The following is a 25053-nucleotide window of genomic DNA, read 5'->3' on the forward strand; positions in this document are numbered from 1 at the left end:
AGTTCCATAATGAGTCTAATTAAAAAATCTGACTGGATTGAGGTCCTTTAAATTGCCTTTAATTAGCAAGGTACATCTGTGTAACCAGATTTAAGTGGAGCTTCAAGTGCCCCTACCCAGTTCCAAGAAACTGGCCCTCTCAGTGAAGTCCCTCAAACCCAACACTGTTTCTGAGGGTCCTCTTGGGAGCTGCTTTTCAGGAAGGCTAAGGCCTGCAGTGGAAAGGAGCGGAGAGATTTATTGTATGAACCTCTTTGCACTCACACAAGTTTGGATGCAACCCATAATTACTTCTGACAGTAGAAAACACAACAAAATATTCTTCCCAGGTTGTTGCACACAGGTTGTTGGCCCTTATAATTTAGCTGTGCTGTATTTAATTTGTGCATCTTTTAAATAAAGAAAATCTTTTTGGCTCCACCAGGCGGAATCATCTGTGTTTTCTCCCCGCACGTCAACTGGAAGGCATCTAGGAGTACAGAGGCTTACTGTTGTGCACATATACCCAAAAGTATATGTGCACTCTCTCTCTTTCCCTCCAGTGCGCTCTCTCTCTCTCTCTCTCAAACACACGCACACACCCTGTACTTGCAATAGTAATGATCCATGCACACAAACCTGTTTCCCCAAGCAGATAAGAAAATAATATATCAAGAGATTTATGCATATGAAGCACATAAATCTTTGATATATAATTTTCAATTATTTCTGTAGAGTCCTGAATAGAGGACTTAGTTAGATTAAGTTTCACTACCTGTTCATGTCATCTAGATGTTCAGCAGCAAAGTAAAAGCTTTTGATCTTAGGATGGCAGGCCTTGAATGCACTGTGGGAGAAAAATGCAACAAAAAACACAGTAGTAAAATACTAGGCATATAGCATTTCCCCCCAACATTAAGGCAATTCATTATCTGATGATTAAATGCTTAAATTCAATGTTGGCTTAAGTTTTAACTCAAGAGCATTTGTATTTATATGCACATTTTTTATATAATTAAAATGTACCTGTTTGAGGAAACATATTAATCACATTATTAACCCCTGCTAATTTGACAAAGAGGCACCTTTGAACATGGTGATTCTCTTTATTTAGCATGGGGAGAGTAACTGGCCCTCTCTACCCCCAGCACAGTACCTCCAGTTACTGTTGCTGGTGTCTGTCTTGTGTTTCTTTTTAGATTGTGAGCCCTTTGGGGACAGGGATCCATCTTATTTATTTATTATTTCTCTTTGTAAACCGCCCCGAGCCATTTTTGGAAGGGCAGTATAGAAATCGAATTAATAATAATAAATGCACTTCTAACTAAACAGCAACTGCAACAGCAAGAGGCAGTTCAAATACTAGCTTAAGTCACAGTATGTTTTTGCAAAGTATGAGGTAGTTTATTCATTGGACATTTTGTGTTTGTTATGCAACTGACCGTAACAGCATTTGGCCAAATTTGATTTAATAGGGAAGTCTTTATGAGTTTACATAACAGTGCCTCTGGCACTATTTTCTGCTTTAAAACTCAGTAGCTACAGAGGAAAAAATAAATGTGTTTAATTTTTGACAAGCAATTAAACTTGTAATCATGAATTCATTCACAATAATGGGCAACTGCATAGATCCTTTCCCTCTAAACCAAATGCAAAAATAATTACTGTCAGCCACTGGAGCATCACATCTAGACTCTAGACTCCAGGGTGTACAGAGGCACAAGGATCCATTAATCTAAACAGGCACAGAGCTCAACATAAATGGTAGTGCATTACAATTCATGGGATTTTTGCCTGGATGTGCAAATGAAAAAGTCATTTATTTATTCTGTCATATATACCTTGTTTTTCTACCAAGCAAGGAACAAGATGCTCTATAAAAATTGAAGTTTATAACAGTTTAACAATTAAAATGTATTATCATAACACATTAAAAGGAAATGCACAGGTTATACAAGACTCAAAAGCAACAAACCAGACCCTTAGCAAAAATGCTTCTATTCCTATGCACCAGCAACATCCATTGTAATAACTCATAATTACAATAAATATTTTTTATTAGTACTAATGGAATTCCATCAAGAAAAAAGCTACAGAGAAAGATATGACTGATAAAACATTTTCTTAAAATAAACAGTTTATTTTGAGTTACCCCTGCTAAGTGGGCAAAGAGGCACCCTTTTAACATGGTGATTCTCTTTATTTAGCAGGGGGAGAGTAACTGGCCCTATCCACACCTAGCACAGTACCTCCAGTGACTGTTGCTGGTGTCTATCTTATGTTTCTTTTTAGATTGTGAGCCCTTTGGGGACAGGGATCCATCTTATTTATTTACTTGTTATTTCTCTATGTAAACCACTTTGGAAACTTTTGTTGAAAAGTGGTTTATAAATATTTGTTGTTGTTTATTTCAGCCATTATGAGTTCATCTATTGCTATATCTTGCTTCCAATATACTTACTATTTCTTACGACATTCACCAGCTCTGTCAATCTTAAATTCTGGTAGACTGATGAATCCTTCTGCTTTTTCATCCTATGAAGATTTTAAAAAATGATGATGAACAACTGGTTAAAAAATGAAAGAATTATACCTATCATCTTCCTGTATTTATTACCTCATCAGAAGGTTGGCAAAATGTTCTATACTTATTACATAATCAAAATTTCTCCAAAACTTTGGGAACAGGGCTTAGAAAGGGATGATTCCAATAAAATTTAAATCTAATCCATATGACCAATCATCTCTCTTCTGAGACAATTCCTATAATGTAGGCAGTACTTGAGTAAGAGGTCTGTGATTTGCATGCATACTGTAATCCTATGTGTATTTACTAGGCATGTGCACAAAATGGATTTTGCATTTTGTTTTGAGCTCAAAACAAAACCCAGATGGCCAAAATGTTTATTGAAATAGCAGTTGACCTGGTTATTTCAACAGAACAAAAAAAAAAAAATGTTTTGCGTGTTCCAGCCATAGGGAAGAATGGGGAAATTCAAAACACCCCATTGTTCCCCATGGGTAGCTCCTAAGGATACCCAAATGGGGTGAGTGGTAAGGCATGAAGTGTGCTACCTACCACCCAGCCCACACATAAAATGGGCAAGCAGGAGATTTTAAACAATTGTTTTAACCTTTTGCCCCAACCCCCCTATATTTTTAAACATAGGATATGATCTTTAAATTTCAAAACTCCCTCCTTTTGGCTCCTTCATCCCTCCTCCCTGCCAATGGGGGCACAGTTGCCCATGGCAACACTTGATTTGTATGATAACAAGCCAACCAAGAAGCAAGGAGCTCGTAAGCCAATCAGAAGCCAGTGCCAGAAAATCAATCAGCAACGGAAAAAGAGGTCTTCAAAATGGCGGCTGAAATGTCAAAATGTTTTAAATAGAAATGGAGTTGTTTTGTTCTGAGCTTGAAAAAGACCCTCATTTAAAGGGTGTTTTGTTTCAAGCTAAAGCCCTCTTAAAATAACCCATTTCAAGTCGAAACATTTTGATGTTGAAACATTTTGCACATCCGTACTACTGACTCAGAGTCACCTAATGGAGCAGCGGAGAAATGACTTGTCTACCAAGCAAGAGGTTGCTGGTTCAAATCCCCGCTGGTACGTTTCCCAGAATATGGGAAACATCTATATTATGGGAAGCAGCAATATAGGAAGGTGCTGAAAGGCATCATCTCACAAGGCGCAGGAGTAGGCAATGGTAAACCCCTCCTGTATTCTCCCAAAGAAAACCACATGGCTCTGTGGTTACCAGGAGTCGACACTGACAAGGACACAACTTTATGAATATTTAGTCAGAAGCAAGTCTCAGTATGTTTAATGGAGCTTATATCCTAGCATATCTGTTTAAGATTTGAGGCTCTAAAGAAATAATCTTGTAGATAGAACATTAAACATAGTGCATGTTGTTGAAAACACAGTGCAACCAATTTTGTTTAAACCATTTTAAGAATGATATTATAGGCAAATAAAGCTTTCTTAAAACAAAATACCCAAGGTGCAATTCAACAGAATGCATGCCTATAGTCAAAAGAACTGGATGGTTATTTTAAATCAATGTGAAATTCAGGAATCTACTTCCTCCCTTTCCTTTACCATATCTTGGTTTTCATCTCCTTGGTACTTTTTTATTTTTATATATTACATTACTATATATTTGAAAGTAGATTCCAGGATTCATCTGCTAGACTCTAGCTATGTCAATCCTATACATTTTTAGCACTCTCTCTTGCCTTCTCTTATCCTTCCTGCCAATAGTACACAGCTTATTCTGTCTCTAGCTCTTATGTTTAGTTCTGCCCCAGTTCCGCTTTTTTTGTGTGTGTTTCCTCCTTTTTTCAGTTACATATCTCCACCACCCACAGTTTATCAGGTCCCTGGTCAGGCCACTGACAACTTTGTCCCACTTTCTTTAGCCACCCTATTTCTTGACTAACCTCCCTACTACTCTTCTCGGCCTCCTGCCACAGGACACAGCTCCTAATTATCCAGTTCTATGAGCCCCTTCTTTGATTATCTCCTCACCTCAATTTCCTGCCTTCTCTCTTTTTGTCTAAAACTTAATTTTCCATCTGCACTTCCATCAGGTTTCTTTTTGTCAGTCTATTGCCTACTTTCTACCTTTCCTTCAGCTTCCATGCCTTTGGGCTTCCTACCCCTTAGGTTTCCAGGTTCTTAGGACTTCTTCCCCATACTCAGCCTGGAACTGTGTGAGTTTAATTCTAGTCAGACTAATAATATTACATTCTCTCACAGAAGCGGAACTACCAATTGTTTAGCTTCTTGAGCAACTGAAGATTCTAAACCATAACACTAGCCCAGCCAATGAATATAAGTCTCTGATATATATGATATTGTCTCAGACTCTAATATAATATGCATACTGAATCCTGAGTGTCTATAACAGTGATTCTCAAACTTGGGTCCTCAGGTGTTATTGGACTTCAACTCCCATAATCCCCAACCAAAGGCCACTGAGGCTGGGGATTATGGGAGTTGAAGTCCAATAACACCTGAGGACCCAAGTTTGAGAATCCCTGGTCTATAAGATTCATGTCTCTTCTGAACAGCTGGTACATGTAATGGGGATTGCAAGCTGATGCATAAAGTATTTCATTCTCATAAAAGAAAAGGGAAATTCTTGAAAAAGCATTGCTCTGAGTCAGTATCCTTAATTGTGTGGCCCACGGGCTGCTGGCAACCCCTGACTTGCCTCTTTCCCCCACCTCACACCCTCCTCCTGCCGAAGGGGCACTCCTCTGCCCCTTCTGCCTTCTGTGGTGGCAGTGGTGGGGAAAAGAGGAAGGTGGCTGGTGCCAGCACCTTCAGTGTACATTCTCCCTCTCTCAGCAGATGGCACACAGCAGATGGCACACGCCCATGGCATATGATGCAGGGGTGGCACATGCACCGCCAGTAACTCCCGCCACAAAACAGTGAAGACTACTTCTTTAAATGATGGTCACGGTGGCTGTTAGTACCACTCGAGTTGGGTTGGTTGGGTGACCCAACAGAATTGTTCTGGATAGTATATTTAGACCTGCCTGAACAACAGGAAGACTTGTTCATATTCAGCATGAGCTGGGAAAACTAATCTGAGTAGAGGAAAGTTATGCAAATTGTCAGTGATTTATTATTTCTGTTGAACTATTTCCCATTGTCAAAGAGAGAAACTACAAAGCAGTTTGTCTCTCTAACACCAAAACACAAAACATGCCCCGCTGCTACAAATCTTTTTGTTGTGATTATGTGTGGTTCTCTAAACATGCAACGTTTTTGGATTGTGGTCACCGTTTTCAGGCCCACTTACAACCCTCCACAAAAAGAGCAAACGTGTCAATTTCTTACCTCCTCATTGATATACCAGTACAGAGAAGTATCCTTCAAAACAAACCAGTATTTTTTCCATTTTTGTGAGAAATAACTCTTGGCGTCTTTCTTTTTCCAAAGCCAGCCCTCACAGTCTCCACGACCAAGATCTTTACAAGAAATTCGCCTTTTACTCTTACTTGGTGCAAGACCTGAGAACAATGGTTATTTCAGAGAAGATTCATGTTAAGTACATAATGCTTTTGCATCTAGAATACAGAATTCCATTCTAGATTTCCATCAGGGTGAAAATAATAAGTATCATGATCTAGGCATAGTTTATTACTCAGTTGGCATAGTGAAAATCTCATTAAGATCTTACAATGTTCACAGGGAATATGCCCTGGATTAAAACATCTAGAACATGGAGGAACATTGGGAAAAGCTAGTCTTTAAACTGTTAGATGCATGTGCTGATGAAGACTATTAATACAACAAAAACAAAGTTAGGTGCTGGACTGGTGTTTCATATTGTTTTAGAATTGCCATCTTTAAATTAAATGCAGAGGGAAAATATTTGCTGTTTAAAAACAAATCTTTTATTTGCCACCAGATCTACAAGAAGCCATTTTATATAACATTTACCTTTATTCTTCTTTTTAGACTTGTGCTGTAGAGAGGACTGCTGAAATGTCTAAGAAAAACAGAAAAACACCACAATACAATTTGTTTAGGGTGTACCAATCTCATGACAGTAGTTTATATAGTATAACTGTCAGAAACTTCTGGACAACTGGCATAATCAAGTAGAAATAATCTTATGCAAGTCATTCTCACACACTAATAAATACAGTACGTCAGGCACCTTAGACAACTGGCACAATCCAGTAGAGTGTGACTTAAGCAAACCACATTTTAAAGAATGGAAGGAATACAAGAATGTGGCTATGCCTAGTGACCAGTGACGTGACCAGGTTCATAATATGAACTTGTCCAATTTACATGCTTGGCTGTCTTATGATGCAAATGCCATGCCCCTTAAAAAGATTAAAATTGAGCCTGAATGCCTGTACTTTCCTCCCTGATACCTTGAATACTACAGTGGAATTGCCATGGGCACCAGGGACCTGTGAAATGTGATCTCCACTTTTCAGTGAAAGATAGACAGGTTATTTGGGTGATATCATTATTCAAGAAACAGAGAAGCTAGAAAATATGCTAAGCAACATGTCACAATGGGATTATAACAAGTTCTTAAGCACCTACTTAAAATATGCTTTATTTGTAATAGTTGACAAAAACTGGTTTTGTTCAAGATATCATTACATCATGTTTTATGAATATAAGGATTCTGCTGCCCAATATATTTTTTAAAAAGAGCTATTTTGACATCTCAGCATTTCACTGTTTTAAGAGATGTTTTCACTTTAGGGAGTGATGAACACTAATGCTTCATTAAGCAGTTAATGGAGCATTTTTGGACCAATTATGAAGAAACATATAACCATTTCCCATGTGTCCACTGTTAGACACACTGTAACTTCCAGGTCTAATTAATTATCTGTTAATTCTATGTAAGAGTAGAATATCAATTAATACTTTTTCCAAGTAAAGGTAAAGTGTGCCGTCAAGTCGATTTTGACTCCTGGCGCCCACAGAACCCTGTGGTTTTCTTTGGTAGAATACAAATGGGGTTTACCATTGCCTCTTCCTGCGCAGTACGAGATGATGCCTTTCAGCATCTTCCTATATAGATGCTGCCCAATATAGATGTTTCCCATAGTTTGGGAAACATACCAGTGGGAATTCGAACCAGCAACCTTCTGCTTGTTAGTCAAGCAATTCCCTGCTGTGCCACTTACGTTCTCATTTTTCTTTTCTCTCTGGAAACAGTGACAATTGAGTGAAAACTGAGGAGTGCTATTCTAAGTATGTTATGCAGAAGTAAGATCCAATGACTTCAAAGGAATTTACCCCTTTGTAGTAGGTGTGCTTAGGGCTGCAATCTTAATATTTCAATTATTTCAAACTATCCTGTAGCAAGAATGCACTTTTCTTCCTTCTTTTAGAACATATACACATAAAATCAAACAGATCCTTCAATGGAACATTAGCAACTAGGGATGTGCTGGCTGATTTGGGTGATTTGTAGACAAAACAAATCATCACTGTTCTCAATTGCCCAGATTCAGGTACAAAACAAATCACCCCAGATTCGGACCTGAAAAATTCAGAGATTCAGAGCTCCATTTTGTGGCCAAAGTCAGTTGGGTGGTAGAGCCCAAAGGGTGGAAGCTACTACCCAGATTTCAAAGGAATTGGGCAAAGGGGTGATTTTAAAATGATTTTTGAAGTTTACATGTCTTTAAGCTTTTTCCCATAGGGAACAATTGGGATCTCAGCAGCCTTAGTTATAACTCCCTGTGTGTTTGTGTGGGGGAGCACCAGGGTAGCCAAGAGCGGGTTGTGGTGGGTGGTAGTGCCCAATGGGTGCAAAGTTACCAACCAGATTTCAAAGAAATTGGTGCACGTCTTTAATCTTTCCCCCCACAGGGAATAATGGGGATTTCAGCAGTCCCATAACTCCACTTAGGGGACACCAGGGCAGCCCCGAGCGAGTGGTGGTGTAGTGCACATAGGGTGCCAACCACCCCCAAACCCACAAACCCAGGGGGGCACTGGGTTTTGTTGTTTCTGAGGTGTTCTGACAGCAGATTCTCTGATAGGAAATGAGAATGGATTCAATGACAAACATGAATCCTAGGGATGTGCACAAATCGATTTTTTAAATTCCATTTGTGCCCAAAACAAATCACCCGATTTGTTTTGTGTCCAAATCTACCCACCCAAATCACCCTAGATTCAATTTGTATTTGCTTTGATTTGATTCAGATTTGGATCAATTTGGACCACTTAATTTGGATGATAGGTAGGTCCCCATGGGTGCCACCTACCATCCAAATTCCAAGGCGGTGGAACACTTGGTAGATTTTTAATGAATTATTTAGTTTTTACTGATTTCAAACATTTCCACCATAGGAAATAGTGGGGATCCGATGTTGCCATATCCTAACCCTAAGATGGATCTCTAGCTTTCATTTTTTTTTTAAAAAAAAAGCTAAGCTCTAGCCCTTGTAGAAGTGGAGTTATGGAGCAAAATATGTAGTCATTATTTTTCAAGTGTTCATTCTTTGGTGTCTAATAACTTTTCCTCATAATGAATCCCTATGAGGATTCATTATACGCCTTCATTTCTTCTGTTCATTTTGACTATCACTGGATAGTGCCAACTGTCAACTGCCATGTGTCAACTACAAACCCGCTCCCAGCCCCCTCACTCACTGGTACTAAATTTATTTTTTAGGTATTTTTGAAGTGTTTAGATTATTTGGTGTCTTTATTACACACCTTCATTTTTTTCTGTTCATTTTGACCCCACTGCTTTGCAGGTGGGGGTGGGGAATTAATGGCATCCCATGTTCCAACTACCTACCTCCACCACAAGCCACTGGGTACTCAGTTTATATTTTAGGAATTTTTGAAATGTTTAGACTCTTTGGTATGTAATGAATCCTCATAGGGATTCATTATCAGGAAAGGTTATTAGACACCAAAGAATCTAAACATTTCAATATTCCTAAAAATTAAAATGAGTGCCCCACTGCCTTGCAGGTGGGTGGGGTATAGTTGGCATTTGGCAGTTTACAGTTGGCAATGTCCAGCGACAGTCAAAATGAACAGAAGAAATGAAGGTGTGCAATGAATCCTCATAGGGATTCATTATGAGGAAAAGTTATTAGACACCAAAGAATCTGAACACTTGAACAATAATGACTGCACATTTTGCTCCATGACTCCACTTCTACAAGGACTAGAGCTGGGAATCTAGAGAGCTGGGAATCTGGGGAATGAGAGCGGGGAATCTGGGGAAATTAATAGGAGGGATCCGAATCTTGAATCAGTTTGAATCGAATCAGGCACAATTCAATTTGGATCTAAATCTAGCCAATGGACCACAGTAGTGATTTGTTTTGTCTCCAAATCACCCAAATCAGCTAGAATCAGGTACAAATCGATTTGTACCCAAATCAATTAGCACATCCCTAATGAATCCACTCTCATTTCCTACCAGATAATCTACTCTCACAACAAGCATGTGTTTTGAGAAGATTTTGTCTGAGGTAGTGATTGATTAGCAACTTTCCTTGTTAGAACTCTATACAGTCCCATGGTACATGTGCACAGTCCCATGTACACAGTCCCATGTGCACATGTAATGCAAAATGTGGAATTGTACAGTGAGCACAAAGAAAACTATGAACTATTCTCATCAGTACAGATCTAGGAGAACAAAGAGGGGAAAATGTTGGCATTATAATAACATCCTATGCTCAAAAGAAAGAACAAGAAACCTCCTTCACAATTATTTCAGGATCTATTTGAGTATTCTATAGTTAGTAGATGATATGAAAACTGATTAATTTTCAATTGCACATAGATTTAAAACATATCATCATCAGAAAACTAGGTTAATTAGAATTTCTGAAGTTATTTATTTTATAATTTACTGTCACAAAAACACCCAAGCATCAACAAGACAATACATTTTACTAACATGTCTTTAAAGGCTTTGCTCCATTTACAAGTATGTTCACAACATTCAGACTAACCTTCTGCAGATGCACCAGGTTTTTCCATTGGGCAAAGAGGGGGAGTTTTTGTGACACCACCACCCCTTTCTCTCTGTAGCTGCCTCCCAAAATTAACCTCCTGAAGGTCCCTCAACTCTCAGGAACATAGTTTTGGGAGGCACAAACTGATGCAGAGGGAAGGGGAGAAGGATGAAAATTACCCCTCCGCTCCACAATGAAAAAACCTGGTCATTGGTATGGCTTCCCAACCTTTTTCTTTATAATCATAAAATCACTCTCCAGGTAGATCAGAATAGAGATATCTCCCCTCAGGTCTAGTTGGATGATAAAAAGAGGGTCTAATCCACCCATCAGCCAGTGCTTTTTTATTTTTTATTTTTATTTTTTTTGCCTGTCCTCCCTCCCATCCAATGCTGATTATTCTTTCAGGACTCTCTTTGTGTAACATGAACTAAATGTTGGTAGCCACATGTAGTTGGGAAGGAATTTTATTTGGGATTCTAATTGGCAATGAAAGGTCCAGGGTCCTTCCTTACTGTAAACAATTCTGGTGAAATTTCTCTCATTACTGTATCCTCACAGCTTCTCCTTATCACAGTTAACTCTGGTGCTTGGACAATTAGCAGGTTCCACAGTCAGAATATAAGCAGGACTGGGGCTCCCTCAATGGCTCCTAATGGGCCTCAGTGGTGAGGGCTCACAGAAGTGACGAGAGATGATGTTCTAAACTGTCTGGAAAAACTGAAAACTAACAAATCACCAGGGCTGGATGGCATCCATCCAAGAGTCCTCAAAGAACTCAAATGTGAAATTGTTGAACTTCTTGCTAAAATATATAACTTATCCCTGCAATCAGGTTCTGTACCAGAGGACTGGAGAACAGCAAATGTAACACCAATTTTCAAGAAGGGATCCAGGGGTGATCTGAGAAATTACAGGCCAGTTAGCTTAACATTCGTTCCAGGAAAATTGATGGAAAGCATCCTCAAGGATAAAATTGTAAAGCACCTAGAAGAACAGGCCCTGCTGGGAGTGAACGAGCATGGCTTCCACAAAGGTAAATCTTGCCTCACCAACCTTTTGGAGTTCTTTGAGAGTGTCAACAAGTGTGTGGATCAAGGTGATCCAGTTGATCTAGTATACCTGGACTTCCAAAAAGCTTTTGACAAAGTTCCTCATCAAAGACTCCTGAGGAAACTTAGCAGTCATGGGATAAGGGGACAAGTACATGTGTGGATTGCTAACTGGTTGAAAGACAGGAAACAGAGGGTAGGTATAAATGGAGAGTTTTCACAATGGAGGGAAGTAAGAAGTGGAGTCCCCCAGGGATCTGTACTGGGACCGGTGCTTTTTAATTTATTCATAAATGATCTAGAAGCAGGGGTAAGCAGTGAGGTGGCCAGATTTGCAGATGATACCAAACTCTTTCGAGTAGTGAAATCCATAACTGATTGTGAAGAGCTCCAAAAGGATCTCTCCAAACTAGGTGAGTGGACGACAAAGTGGCAAATGCGGTTCAATGTTGGCAAGTGTAAAGTGATGCACATCGGGATGAAGAACCCCAACTTCAAGTATAGGCTGATGGGATCTGAACTGTCGGTGACTGACCAGGAGAGGGATCTTGGGGTCATGGTGAACAGCTCGTTGAAAGTGTCGACTCAATGTGCGGCAGCTGTAAAAAAGGCCAATTCCATGCTAGGGATCATTAGGAAGGGGATTGGAAATAAAACTGCTAATATTATAATGCCCTTATACAAAACTATGGTGCGGCCACACCTGGAGTACTGCGTACAATTCTGGTCACCACATCTACAAAAGGACATTGTAGAACTGCAAAAGGTGCAGAAGAGGTGCAACCAAGATGATCAAGGGCCTAGAGCACCTTTCTTATGAGGCTAGGCTACAACACCTGGGGCTATTTAGTTTAGAAAAAAGATGACTGCTGGGAGTCATGATAGAGGTCTATAAAATCATGCATACTGTGGAGGAAGTGGATAGAGAGAAATTCTTCTCCCTCTCCCATAACACTAGAACCAGGGGTTATCCCATGATATTGATTGCCAGGAAATCTAGGACCAGCAAATGGAAGTACTTTTTCACACAATGCATAATCAACTTGTGGAATTTTCTGCCACGAGATGTGGTGGCAGCCAACAACCTGGATGGCTTTAAGAAGGGTTTGGATAACTTCATGGAGGAGAGGTCTATTGACGGCTACTAGTCGGAGGGCTGTAGGCCACCTCCAGCCTCGGGGGCGGGGTGCCTCTGGGTACCAGTTGAGGGGGAGTAACAGCAGGAGAGAGGGCATGCCCTCAACTCCTGCCTGTGGCTTCCAGCAGCATCTGGTGGGCCACTGTGCGAAACAGGATGCTGGGCTAGATGGGCCTTGGGCCTGATCCAGCAGGGCTGTTCTTACGTTCTGCCACCCTTGATAATGGACATGCCAATCACACCCTTTATGTTGATGGTGATAGGTAGGAGAAAGGGCTCTTGCCATCTGTTCTTTCATTCTACTCTTTTTCCCTGGTTGCCTCAGCAGTTAGGTTGTGGGTGTTGCTAGCAGGAGATGAGAGTTGCCAGTAACCAAAGAAGGGCTCCTCTCAATGCAGTGCCAAAATATCTAGAAGCTGTAAGCAATAAAGTTATATTCTTCCCCTGCCACTTCACAGCCTACTGCAGGCACAAATCAGGTGTATGTGGCTTTTCACATTAGTTCTATGTAAATTTAGGCAAACTTGGGGGATTTAATGACACAATTGTATGTATGAACCAGTTCTTAGAGTGTGGCAGGTATTTGTATACATGAGATGAGGTAAAGTAGTGCATAAAAGACACATATATCCTTATGTTTGTTATAATTTATAGAGTTAGCCCCTTGAGACAAGGACCTATCTTTTAATTCTTTGTAAAGTGTCATGCACAGAAATGACACTACATAAAGAAACACAATATATTTCAAACATTTACCTCAAAGCATGAGTAATAATAAATGTAAAGAGAGTCTTTCTACTATTCAACTTCTAACATTTCTGACTTTGGTGTTGCTGTTAAACATAAAAGAACAGTTGGAAGAAGAAAGCTGTACAATCAGACTTCTTAATAAATTTAACACCGGGGCTATTCACACGATTGTAGAAAATCGGGCTAGCCTCCCTTAAACCAAGTAGCCCGCCCCTTAAACTGGGTTTGCGGAGCGAGCACAAACTCCAGATTCTGCATATTTTCCCAAGAAAAATGACAAGTTAGGCAGTTGTATGTCTTTCATAAATGACTGGAGCAGCTGTATGTGCTCTGTACTCAAATCTATACCCAAGTACAAATTGTTTTGCGGCTACATACAAACCTGATCCTCTTCTGGAATTAATACATGTATGAGTTGTTTCACAAAAGTAACTATTGTGGTTTTATAAACTATAGACATGCATATGCTTTCTGGGGTATTTCTTTTAAAGAAAAAGTTACTTTTCACTGTGGCTCCCTGCAGGAGCTCCAATGTGTAACAATAATCTGTCAAGTGCCATTTTTGACATCTATTCTACCCTGGGACACAGTGTTATCACAGGAAATTGTGGATAACAAAATTATTATGAAAATTAAATTATTAAATTTTTTATGAAAAATTTCATTTTTCACCACAATGAAAAAATGGTGGCTGCTTCTCATTTTTAAAAACCCTGGCTAAGATACATGCACATTGCAATATAATGTTCGCACAGTTGTTTAAGAGCACTGCTATGTTAAATGACAAAGATAGAATTGATTAAAAAGATTACTTTATCAAATGAGAAATTTTGGTTGTTTACAAACAGAATAATTTATATATTACATAATGCTGGATTTAAAACAGCAGCAACCATATTGGTGGTTAAATTTGAACAATTATATGAAAAATTATTAATCAACCCTTGAGGAGCTACTTCCAAATTATACGATATTCTATTGAATTTTGATGTTTCTCCATTGTTAGGAATGAAAATTTCTTGTGAACAGGTTATAGAAAGTAGTATAGATTCAGTAAATTGGGCTAAGTTAAATAAACCTTTAAAATGGATAAGGAATGTTAGAATATGGGAGCAGCGGGTTAAAATATTAACTAAGTGGCATATGGCGCCAAGTAAGTTGCCCAAGATAAAGAAAACCTCTAATGCCATGTGTTGGAAGGAATGTTTGGATTTGGGTTCTTAGAAACATATATGGTGGGATTGTCCTAGAGTTAAAAGATTTTGGAAAGCGGTAGAAAAGGAAATAGTAAATAAATTTAGAGTTCCGTTAATGTTGAATTGGGGTTATTGCATTTGTTTACTGGAAGTAATACAAAATTTTATAAGAGTATTCAGTTAAGGTTTTTTGTATTGGCAGGATTAATTGCCTGTAACTGGAAAACTGCTGAAAATTTGAATATCGGTAATTGGTAGAAAATTGATATAATAATATAATAATATTCAATATAATAATATTCAACAAAAGTTAAATAGATATGATTTCAAGCGAGTATGGAAACCTGTTATAGATACTATTGAGGTAAACAGGGTTTATTGTAACCCAAGTAAGATTTTGGTTGAAATGATCAGGAAGATGATGGATTGAAATATCAAAAATATGTAATTGTGACTGATATACCTGCTAAATATGGTTATACCAACTCTACATATTGTAAACGTTTAATTTTTTAAAATTTAATTTTCTTTCTTATTTTGCTGTACCACCAGTGTATTATTCATCTTAAATAATAATGAAAATAATAATAAAGATTTTTTTAAAAAATGCAAGCAACGTGCAAATGCAGTTTTATAACTGACAACCATTATTGCCAATGGCCATCAATTATACCACTGTGTTCATACAATTTGTCTGTTTATGGCAACAGTGCTCTTGTGCAAATGCACGGACATTACATTGTAACACACTTGTGATGGCATGCAGGAAGACCCTGAAAGGTTGCAACCTCCTGGAAAGGAATTGGGTTGAAAGCAAATTCAGACCCTCCAAATTATTTCTGAATCAAATAAAAATAGGCTGGAACTGAAAGTAAGTGGAGATTTGAAAACCTGTGACTTGAAATGGGATGGAGCTCCAAAACCTAATTAAAACAGTGTGGATACATTCCTATTGGTATATAGGTATGAGGAAATTTTCCATTGGGCCTGTAACACACAAAACCTTGCATATTCTCTATAATTTACCTATCTTACACTTTACCATCTCTTACTAGTGTACCATCTCTTTACTATCTCTGTCTAGATCAACAGAGCAAGAATTGTATTTAGAATCTAAGTGGGATGTAATTTCCATTTATTTAAAGGTAGTTTTAATATAAATTATTGTTTACATAATAGTAGTTTTCTTGCTGCAAAAATTTACTAATAGCACAATCTTTGTATGTTTATTCAGAAGTAAATTCCACTGCTTTCAATGGAACTTACTCACAGGTATGTGTGCATAGCATTAGAAGCATAGATCCATTTTAAAAAAGCATCACATCCCTAAACAAACTTGAAATCCACGTCTTAGAAATGTGAATTGTAAAGACATGCAAACAGAAAGACAAAGTGGCTGTTTATCTTTGATGTAAGAGATGCAAGACAGGAGATGTGTAGGGAATATGCAAGATTTTGAGTTTCAGAGAACCAAGGAAATATTTTCTCATACCTATTTTGTAATGGGCCTGTGTCCATACCTTTTTGTTTGTTCAAAGGTCCAGGATCAGACCATGGATCTGTTTTGTATTACACAAAAATCTGACAGGTTAAGTCTATGGGACAGGTTAAATTCCCAAAAGTGTATATGAATGAATATATCATTAGGATGGAAGAATATCTATTGGTTCTAGGAATTCCATTAATTAACATGTAACATGAATAGTTCTATTATATCACTTTATTAAATCCTCATAGTTGGTCAGGCAGTAGTATCAAAGGAATTTATGAAATTAGTCTGTTAGAATAAAAGCAGGTCATTGGTTACCAAGTGGGCTCAATGTAGAATCATCTGCTTTGATAACTGCAGAAACTAGGACATGACCAGAAACACACACACTTGAAAATAATGGCTTTCTTAACTAAATGGTTGCCAGGCCAACAAGAAAAAAAGTTTGATTATATAATTGCAAAAAGCATTTGCATCTCTCTCCTTTCAAAAACTGCAATGTCTAGTTCATTTTTACTGATCTTAGCCAAAAGACCAAGAAGTGAGTGGTCTAGTTCATGTGTACCTGTCCACACAATTTCAGTAATATATGGTTTTTCCATTCAAAACAAAATATTATTTGTGACGACATATTTCTAATGCCTTTACAAAGTAGATTGAAGCCAATCTCCCATCTAGCAGCATAAATGTTAAAAACTACCAAATTTAATAGGACTTAGATTACTGGGGAAGTGGCAGGGAAAGAGTTAAAGCGAGGGAACTGGGCAAGTCTCACTTCCTGCAGCCTGGGGGATGTACGGTATTCAGGAGCAGTGGGCTCTGACGAAAGACCAGCTGCAGCCTTTCCCGCTCACAGCACAATACTAGGAAAGAGAGCCAGAGCATGGAGAAGGGATCATTCAATCCTGCCTCCTCCCAGTCCCAGGATACTGAAGTAGAAAATAATCCTCACTCTTCGTATTCCCCTTTATTGAAAGAGTTCCCTCTCCCCCTTCCCTATACATAGTTTCTTTTTCCACCCTTCTTAGCAGGCAGGACACAAGGCTCAAAGTAGTGAGGAGCACACAGCTACAACCATCTGCAGACTGCTGCTCCCCCACTTAAACAAATCAGATGACCTGCTTTCCCTACACACACACTCTTATTTCCCCTCCCTACACCCTTACTTTGTCCCCTCCCTCTTCCTCTTTGTTGCCCCCTTTCTTTTTATTTATTTTTTGGTTCTCTTTCTCTGTTGTACCCTCTCTCTTTGTTGCCCCCTTTCTTCCTCTTTGTTGCCTCCTTCCTTCCTACCCCACCTTCCACAGCCACAGGCTCTCATCACCTCCCCGAATTCCTGTCTTGCTGTACTCTTCCCACCCTGCCCCATCCTTAGCATTACTTATTGCATAAGTTACTGCTTAGATATCTATCTGAATCTGCTGGGAAATCTTTTATTGAATTTTACTAAATATAATGTAATCTGATACAGATACAGATAAGTATCTGGGGGCTTTCAGAAGCAAAGAGAGCCTCTACTATATATATCCCTCCATAGTGCGTATATACATGTATGACGATGCTGTAAAATGGGTTAATTATTTTGACTTCTAAATGTTGCCTCACTGCTACTGCTCCCTCAGTCATAGTTGAGATGTAGGCTATAATAACAAGGGCATTGTCATAATCGATTGGAACTTGAGAAGTGATGTGGGGAAAACCATGACCATAGCTGTATGTGGCCAGAGTATTTTAAGAGGTGACAAGTTTTGCTTTATTATATGTATAAAGAACAGCCAGGCTGATGTGGGGGCTGTTGCCTTCTTGTCCTTCCTATCAGTTGGAGATGCTGTGGAGAGAAAGGGGAGGAAGGCAGCGGCTTCTTTTACAGATCTTTTTCTGTTAAAAAGACCTTCTTTCTTCTTTTTCACAGATCTTTTAGATCTGTGGCCCAGTGGAGGTGATGCCTTACTCCCTGGAATATTTCTGCTTAAGTATATCTGCACAGAGAGTCTTGTACATCTTTACATTCTTGCAAATTCAGTTGCTTAAATATTGGACCCTTTAGAGCTAGAAGGGGGAGTGGGGAAAGAAATATGTGGGATGGGAGTATGTTAAGTTGCGTGTTGAAATGTTTCTGCTAATACATATTTGCATAAATATACATGTTTTATATTCTTACATTCTTGTGAGTTCAGTTGCTGTTTGTGACCTCAAGAACCCACGTGTTAAAAATACTGTGTGTGTCAGAGAGAAGGCTGGGGGCGGGGTATGATGCTGAACTTGCAGGGATGATGCTTGCAGCGGGGGAAGGGATGGGCTCCACAGGCCTTTAGGTCCAGACTCCAAAATTGCCTAGGTGAACCACTGATTTCATATCATAATCATCTGCTTCTAACTTTCTACATGTTATCAATTCCATTTTTACATTTAAAAATTTGCAAACAGGAAGGTATAGAATGCGGTATACCAACATTTTACTTACATGATACAAAGAGGTTTCAGGCCCAGGTGTGCTCATGCTGTCTTGCCTTAATGAATCCATTTGTAAATTAGGTAGCAGAGAGTAATGACTAGGACTGTTGCTCTTATCTCCCTTCTTTTTGGATTTTTTACCTGTGTCCTTTTTACTATTTCTTTGAAACATGTAATCTTCTTGAGCTATTTTCTCATTGCTCATATATCGGAGTAATGAATTTTCTAGAGAAAATGAAACAGTTATATTGCACATCAATTTCATTTTATTTATTTATTGTTGAATTTATATACTGCCTTTCATTAAAAACAATCTCAAGGCAGTTTACAAAATTAAAAAAACATACAATAAAATGAAAATAAGAATATTAAGCTAAAAATATAAAAACAAACCAAATTTAAAACCTATAAAATACAAGCATAAAAAACTATACACAGGTAAAAACACACAGAAGCAGCAATAAAAACAATCATGTAGAAGCCTGGATAAAAAGCCAAGAATTTACAAGCTTTCTAAAAACTGTGATGGAGTCTGAGGAGCGAATGGTCACTGGGAGAGCATTACAGAGTCTGGGGGAAGCAACAGAGAAGGCCCTGTCTCGAGTGCATGACAGCCAAGCCTCCCTCATTGTTGGCACCCCGGAGGAGAGACCCCTCAGATGACCTTGTTGAGAGGGCAGCAATGCTTGGGAGCAGGCGGTCCCTCAGATACCCTGGGCCCAAACCGTTAAGGGCTTTAAAGGTTAAAACCAGCACCTTGAATTGGACCTGGAAACGAACTGGCAGCCAGTGCAACTCTTTTAGAATGGGTGTGATGTGCTCCCATCGGGCAGCTCTGGATAAAACCCTAGCTGCCGCATTTTGCACTAGCTGCAGTTTCCGGATATTCTTCAAGGGCAGACCCACGTAGAGCGCGTTACAGTAATCCAGCTGTGACGTGACCAAGGCATGGGTAACTGTGGCCAGATCTGCCTTCTCGAGAAAGGGACGCAGCTGGCGCACTAGCCGAAGCTGTGCAAAGGCACCCCTGGCCACTGCCTCCACCCGAGCTTCCAAATGCAGAGCCAGGTCCAGTAGTACCCCCACACTGCGTACTTGCTCCTTCAAGGGGAGTGCAACCGCATCCAGAACCGGTAAAATCTCCTCATCCCGATTGGCAATCCTACTGACCAACAGTACCTCCGTCTTATCCAGATTCAATTTCAGTTTATTAGCCCATAGCCATCCCATCACAGCCTCCAGCCCCTGATTCAGGACATCCACCACCTCCATAGGATCAGATGACAAGGAGAGATAGAGCTGAGTGTCATCCACATATTGCTGACAACTCAGTCCAAGTCCCTGGATGACCTCTCCCAGAGGTTTCATGTAGATGTTAAACAGCATGGGGGACAAGACTGAACCCTGCGGGATCCCACAGGCCAGTGGCCACGGAGCTGAGCAGCAGTCCCCCAGCACCACCTTCTAGACCCTCCCCTCAAGAAAGGACCGGATCCACTGCAACGCAGTACCTCCAACTACCACACTCGAGATGCGGCCCAGAAGGATACCATGGTTGATGGTATCAAACACTGCCGAGAGGTCCAGCAGAACCAACAGGGGTGCACTCCCCCTCTCTAGTTCCCAGCGTAGGTCATCCACTAGAGCGACCAAGGAAGTCTCAGTCCCATACCTGGGGCGGAAGCCAGATTGAAAAGGGTCCAGATAATCCGTATCATCCAAGACCCTCTGCAGCTGGGACACCACCACATGCTCTATCACCTTGCCCCAAAAGGGCAGGTTAGAGACCAGTCTATAGTTGTCCAGGTTGGAGGGATCAAGGGAGGGCTTTTTAAACAATGGTCTTACCACCACCTCCTTGAGGTATGGTGGCATCCTGCCCTCACTTAATGAGGCTTTAATAGTCACCTCCAACCATCTACCTGTACTCTCCCTGGCAGCTTTTATTAGCCATGAAGGGCAAGGGTCAAGAGCACATGATGTCGCTCGCACACTGCCCAGGATCTCGTCCACGTCCTCATGCTGCACTAACTGAAAGAATCCAACACAATGGGACCAGATGGTACCAGAGGCACATCTGCCGGAACTGCCAAAACTCGGGAGTCCAAATCAGCATGGATGCGAGTGACTTTATCTGCAAAGTGGCAAGCAAACTGATCACAATGGGCTGTAGATGATTCCTCCCCCATTACCTGGGGGGATGTGTGGAGCAGAGTTTTTACCACACGAAACAGCTCTGTTTGTCTGCACTGAGCAGATGCAATGGAGGCAGAGAAAAAACATTTCTTCGCTACCCCCACTGCCACGGAGTAGTCCCTAAAATGGGCTCTAGCCTGTGTTCGATCGGATTCGGTATGACACTTCCTCCAGCGTCATTCCAGCCGTCGTCTGAGTTGTTTTATCGCCCTAAGTTCCGAGGAAAACCCAGGAGCTCCACCAAGCGGGAGAGGACATTTAGGAGAAACCGGGTCAACAGCCCGGACTGTCTCTCCATTCTAGAGATCGACGAGGGACTCAACAGGGTCACCAGCTCTGGACACTGGAAACTCCCCGAGGGCCACCTGGAATCCAAGCAGATCCATAAGCCTCCAGGGGTGGACTATCCTAATCGGCCCACCACCCCTGCAGAGGGCAGACGGAGCAGTCAAACTAAACCCCACCAGATGATGATCTGTCCATGACAAGGGAATTGTCTAAAATTCCCCCACCTCCAGATCATTTATTTCCCGGTCGGCAAAAACCAGATCCAGAGTATGTCCTGCCATGTGGGTAGGGCTTGATACCAACAGAGACAGGCCCACGGTTGCCATGGAGGCCATGAAATCCTGAGCCGCACCCACTGGGGGGGGCTCAGCGTGGACATTGAAATTCCCCAAAACAATAAGCCTGGAGGAACCCAAGGCCACCTCCGAGACCACTTCCACCAGCTCAGATAGGGAGACTGAAGTGCAGCGGGGTGGTCAGTACACCAGCAGAATCTCCAGCCTATCTCAGAGGCCCACCCTCAAGGACAAAGACTCAGAATTCTGAGATTGCCTGACCGGGCATCTGGAAACGGGGAGGATCTCTCGATAGATGACTCCAACGCCCCCTCCCCGACCCTCAAGACGGGGCTGTTGCACGATCTGGAAACCTGGAGGACAGAGCTGTACAATGCAATTGTACAACTGCATTGTACAATGCAAATCTTTTTGATATCAATGCCATAATTTTCACTGGATTGTCTTCAGACTTGTCCCATTAAGCAACTATGTCTAAAATAGAGAAAATTGGAATTAGGTCCAAACCTAATTACGAACTAAATCAGGTCCTAATAAGGTCATTGGAAACACAATGGGGTCTAATCCTTCTTCCAATTCCCAGTGAGTTTCTAAGCTGTTCCCTCTTGCACCCCCCTTCAAATCTTCTTTCCCTCATACAACAAACTTCCATACTCCCCCACAGGAATTGATAGAATAGCTACAGTAATACGGCAGAAAACAGAAGAAGAATCGGTCAAGGCTCTAACCAAACTATGCCAGCAAATCTGGAGAATGACACAGTGGCCAACAGATTGGAAGAGAATCTGTTGGCCACTGATTCCATACCAAAGAAAGGAGACTTAACAGACTGCACAAACCATCACACAATATTCTTAATTTCACATGCTAGCAAAATAATGCTCAGGATCATCCAACGCAGATTAGAGCTCTACGTGGAAAGGGAAATGCCGGATGTTCAAGCTGGTTTCAGAAAAGGCTGAGAAACAAGAAACATCATTGCTGATGCACACTGGATAATTGAGAAAGCTAAAGAATACTAAAAAGAAGTCAACATGTGCTTTATTGACTACAGAAAAGCCTTTGATTGCATCGACCAGGTCAAGTTGTGGAATATCCTTAGGAAAATGGACATCCCAGGACACCTCATGAGAAACCTATACGTGGTGAAACAGACTGGTTCTAGATCAGCAGAGAAGTAAGACAAGGCCGTATACTTTCTCCTTATTCATTCCACTTATATGCTGAACATATACTGAGAGAAGCTGGATTGGAAGAAGATGCACATGGTTTTAAAGCTGGAAGAAAAAACATCAATAACCTGTGCTCCATTGATGACACCACTCTGACAGCCGAAAATGCAGATTATCTGCAAGCTCTAGTAATGAAAGTCAAGGAGCACAGTGAAAAAATGGGACTAAATCTAAAGAAGACTAAACTAAACACAACGGGCACAGCAACCAGCCTCAGAATTGATAATGGACACTGAAGTGGTGGACAGCTTCTGCCTTTTTGCATCGACAATCAATGGTAAGGGATCCAGCAGTCAAGAAATATGCACGTGGTAGGGTTGCAATGAAGGCCTTGGAAAGGATATTTAGATGCCATGACAAACATTAGAATCATTCGAACAATGGTTTTTTCTATGACATTCTATGGATGCAAAATCTGAACTTTGGAGAAGCAAGATAGAAAAAGTCTTGACCCTTTTGAACTTTGCTGTTGGAAAAGACCTTTGATGATACCATGGACAGCCAGGAAAACAAACAAATAGATCACCGAACAAATCAAACCAGAATTTTCATACAAGGCACAAATGACCAGGCTCAAACTATCATATTTCAGACACATTATGTGAAAACCCAGGTCCCCTGTGAAGTCCATAATGCTGGGAAAAGTTGAAGGAAAAAGAAGAAGAGGACTAGCAGCAACTCAATTATGACAGCAATCAATGCTCCACTGAGAGACCTTAAAGGCCAAGCTGAAGACAGATCATTCTGGAGAGAATCTATCTATGTGGTCGCTAAGACTCAACACCGACCTGATAGCACTTAAATCAATCAGCCAATCAAATTCTACAGCAGTTCACTACTATCATACTACAGTAATTCACTGACAGAAATGAGAGGAGAAAACCAAGTATTTCTCAAATATGTTGAGCAAAAACCAAGGAATCCTAAAGATGAGTTAACATTAGCTTCCTGCAGTTGCACTCTGAGCATCAGATGGCAACAGTATTGTGCATGGAATCTTCTCATATTAAATTGATAAGAGACTGGCAATTAGTACCTCACTCCCAAATTACGATACTGGTAATGATGAATAATCAACCAGAATCCTTGAATATTAACCACATAACCTGGACATAATATGGACATAATCAAGTCCATATTTTGTGGATAATGATGTGGAATAATTAAGGAAAGCTTGAATGTAATGATTTCTTGAAAAGTATATTAAGGTCAAAATCTATCTGTCCTCATCAGGCTTTTAATACTCCAGGGATTTAGCTAACTTAATTTTGCTATTATGTGGCAGACGTTTGATAATGTTTTATCAGCTGTGATCTTTTAATCTTATGGTTAATATTTGTGTTTTTATGTGGTAGATATTTTATGATAATTTTGAGTTTTAATGTTTGTTACTATACTCTTAGCCATTTGGAGCATTATTGGAAGGAAAGGAGATCTGTACATATGTATAGTATATAAATACATAAAATATTAAAACACAATGAAATGTATAATTTGTGTCAGAGATCACTTACCTCTCCTACTATCTCTTTTTGTCTTGCTAGGATCTTCATAATCCCCTACCCAATTATATTCCACTGGCATAGATATTGGTCTTAGCTTGCCTGTAACATAATAAATCCATTGGTTAAAAAACTTTAATAGATTTCAAAATATTTGTAACAAGTTTGTAGAATTGATTAAAAGTGTCTACCCATTCTACTTGTTAAGTTGCATGTAAAAACAGATCATGGGGAGTGGGCTTTTGATTTAATGCTGTCTTCCAAAGGATGGTTTTTGAAATTATTTTTCTGAAAGTATACAAATATTTCAATACAGGTGGCCCTCATTATTTGAGGGGTTCCATTCTCACCAATAGGCATAAATACAGAAATCACGAATAACAAAACCCGACCCCTATGGAAATCTAGAGGTTAGGTTCCTTAAGCTAAAAAAGGACCAAAAAAGCCAACATAAAGGGAATAAAGCACAGTACCTTGCTCCCAGGCCTCCAGCTCTCCAGGAAGGCCCCCTCAAATCCTGCAATTTTTTGTGAATATTTGCACAAATTTTCCTTTCTTTCTTTCTTTCTTTCTTTCTTTCTTTCTTTCTTTCTTTCTTTCTTTCTTTCAGAAGAGCCACAGGATGGCTCCATGTTGCAAAATGGTGGACAGGAAGGACATCGGAAGTCATTTCTGGCCACCCAGGAGCTGCAGATTGGTAAATTTCACCTATTTTTAAAACCGCAAATAAAGAAACCGGGTCTCTAAGATCCAACCGCAAATACGCGAGACCACAGACAATGAGGGTCAACTGCAGATATTAAATGCTTCAAATGATCTTGCTTGCCAGATCTAACAATCAGCAGCCAGATTAAGTTAGTCAAGATGAATTTGTCTCATGGCTGGCATTCTGCACAGCCTTATGTGGGTGTACAAGAGCCCTGTCCTGTCCTTACAAGGAACCAACAAATGAGGATTGGTGAGGCTTGGCTCTCAGTGCAGCTCAGGTTA

At 40.1% G+C, this 25053-nt stretch overlaps 1 protein-coding gene across 9 annotated transcripts in view; it reads right to left on the reverse strand.

The window, feature by feature from the left end:
- CNKSR2 (connector enhancer of kinase suppressor of Ras 2) overlaps nucleotides 1–25053 on the reverse strand; it is a 299886-nt gene that overhangs the window by 72279 nt on the left and 202554 nt on the right. For all 9 annotated transcript variants that reach the window (XR_008318957.1, XR_008318956.1, XM_053306536.1 and 6 more), the window contains 6 exons: nucleotides 24076–24165; nucleotides 18560–18774; nucleotides 6443–6491; nucleotides 5837–6009; nucleotides 2441–2514; nucleotides 755–826 (listed from right to left, as the gene is read on the reverse strand). Coding sequence is in view for 7 of the 9 variants with exons in the window: in XM_053306536.1 (XP_053162511.1) it covers nucleotides 755–826; nucleotides 2441–2514; nucleotides 5837–6009; nucleotides 6443–6491; nucleotides 18560–18774; nucleotides 24076–24165 (673 nt within the window). In the remaining 2 variants the exon portion in view is untranslated. The remainder of the gene's footprint in view (nucleotides 1–754; nucleotides 827–2440; nucleotides 2515–5836; nucleotides 6010–6442; nucleotides 6492–18559; nucleotides 18775–24075; nucleotides 24166–25053) is intronic.

Source organism: Hemicordylus capensis, chromosome 3 (assembly GCF_027244095.1).
Source record: "Hemicordylus capensis ecotype Gifberg chromosome 3, rHemCap1.1.pri, whole genome shotgun sequence".
Lineage (NCBI taxonomy): Eukaryota > Metazoa > Chordata > Lepidosauria > Squamata > Cordylidae > Hemicordylus > Hemicordylus capensis.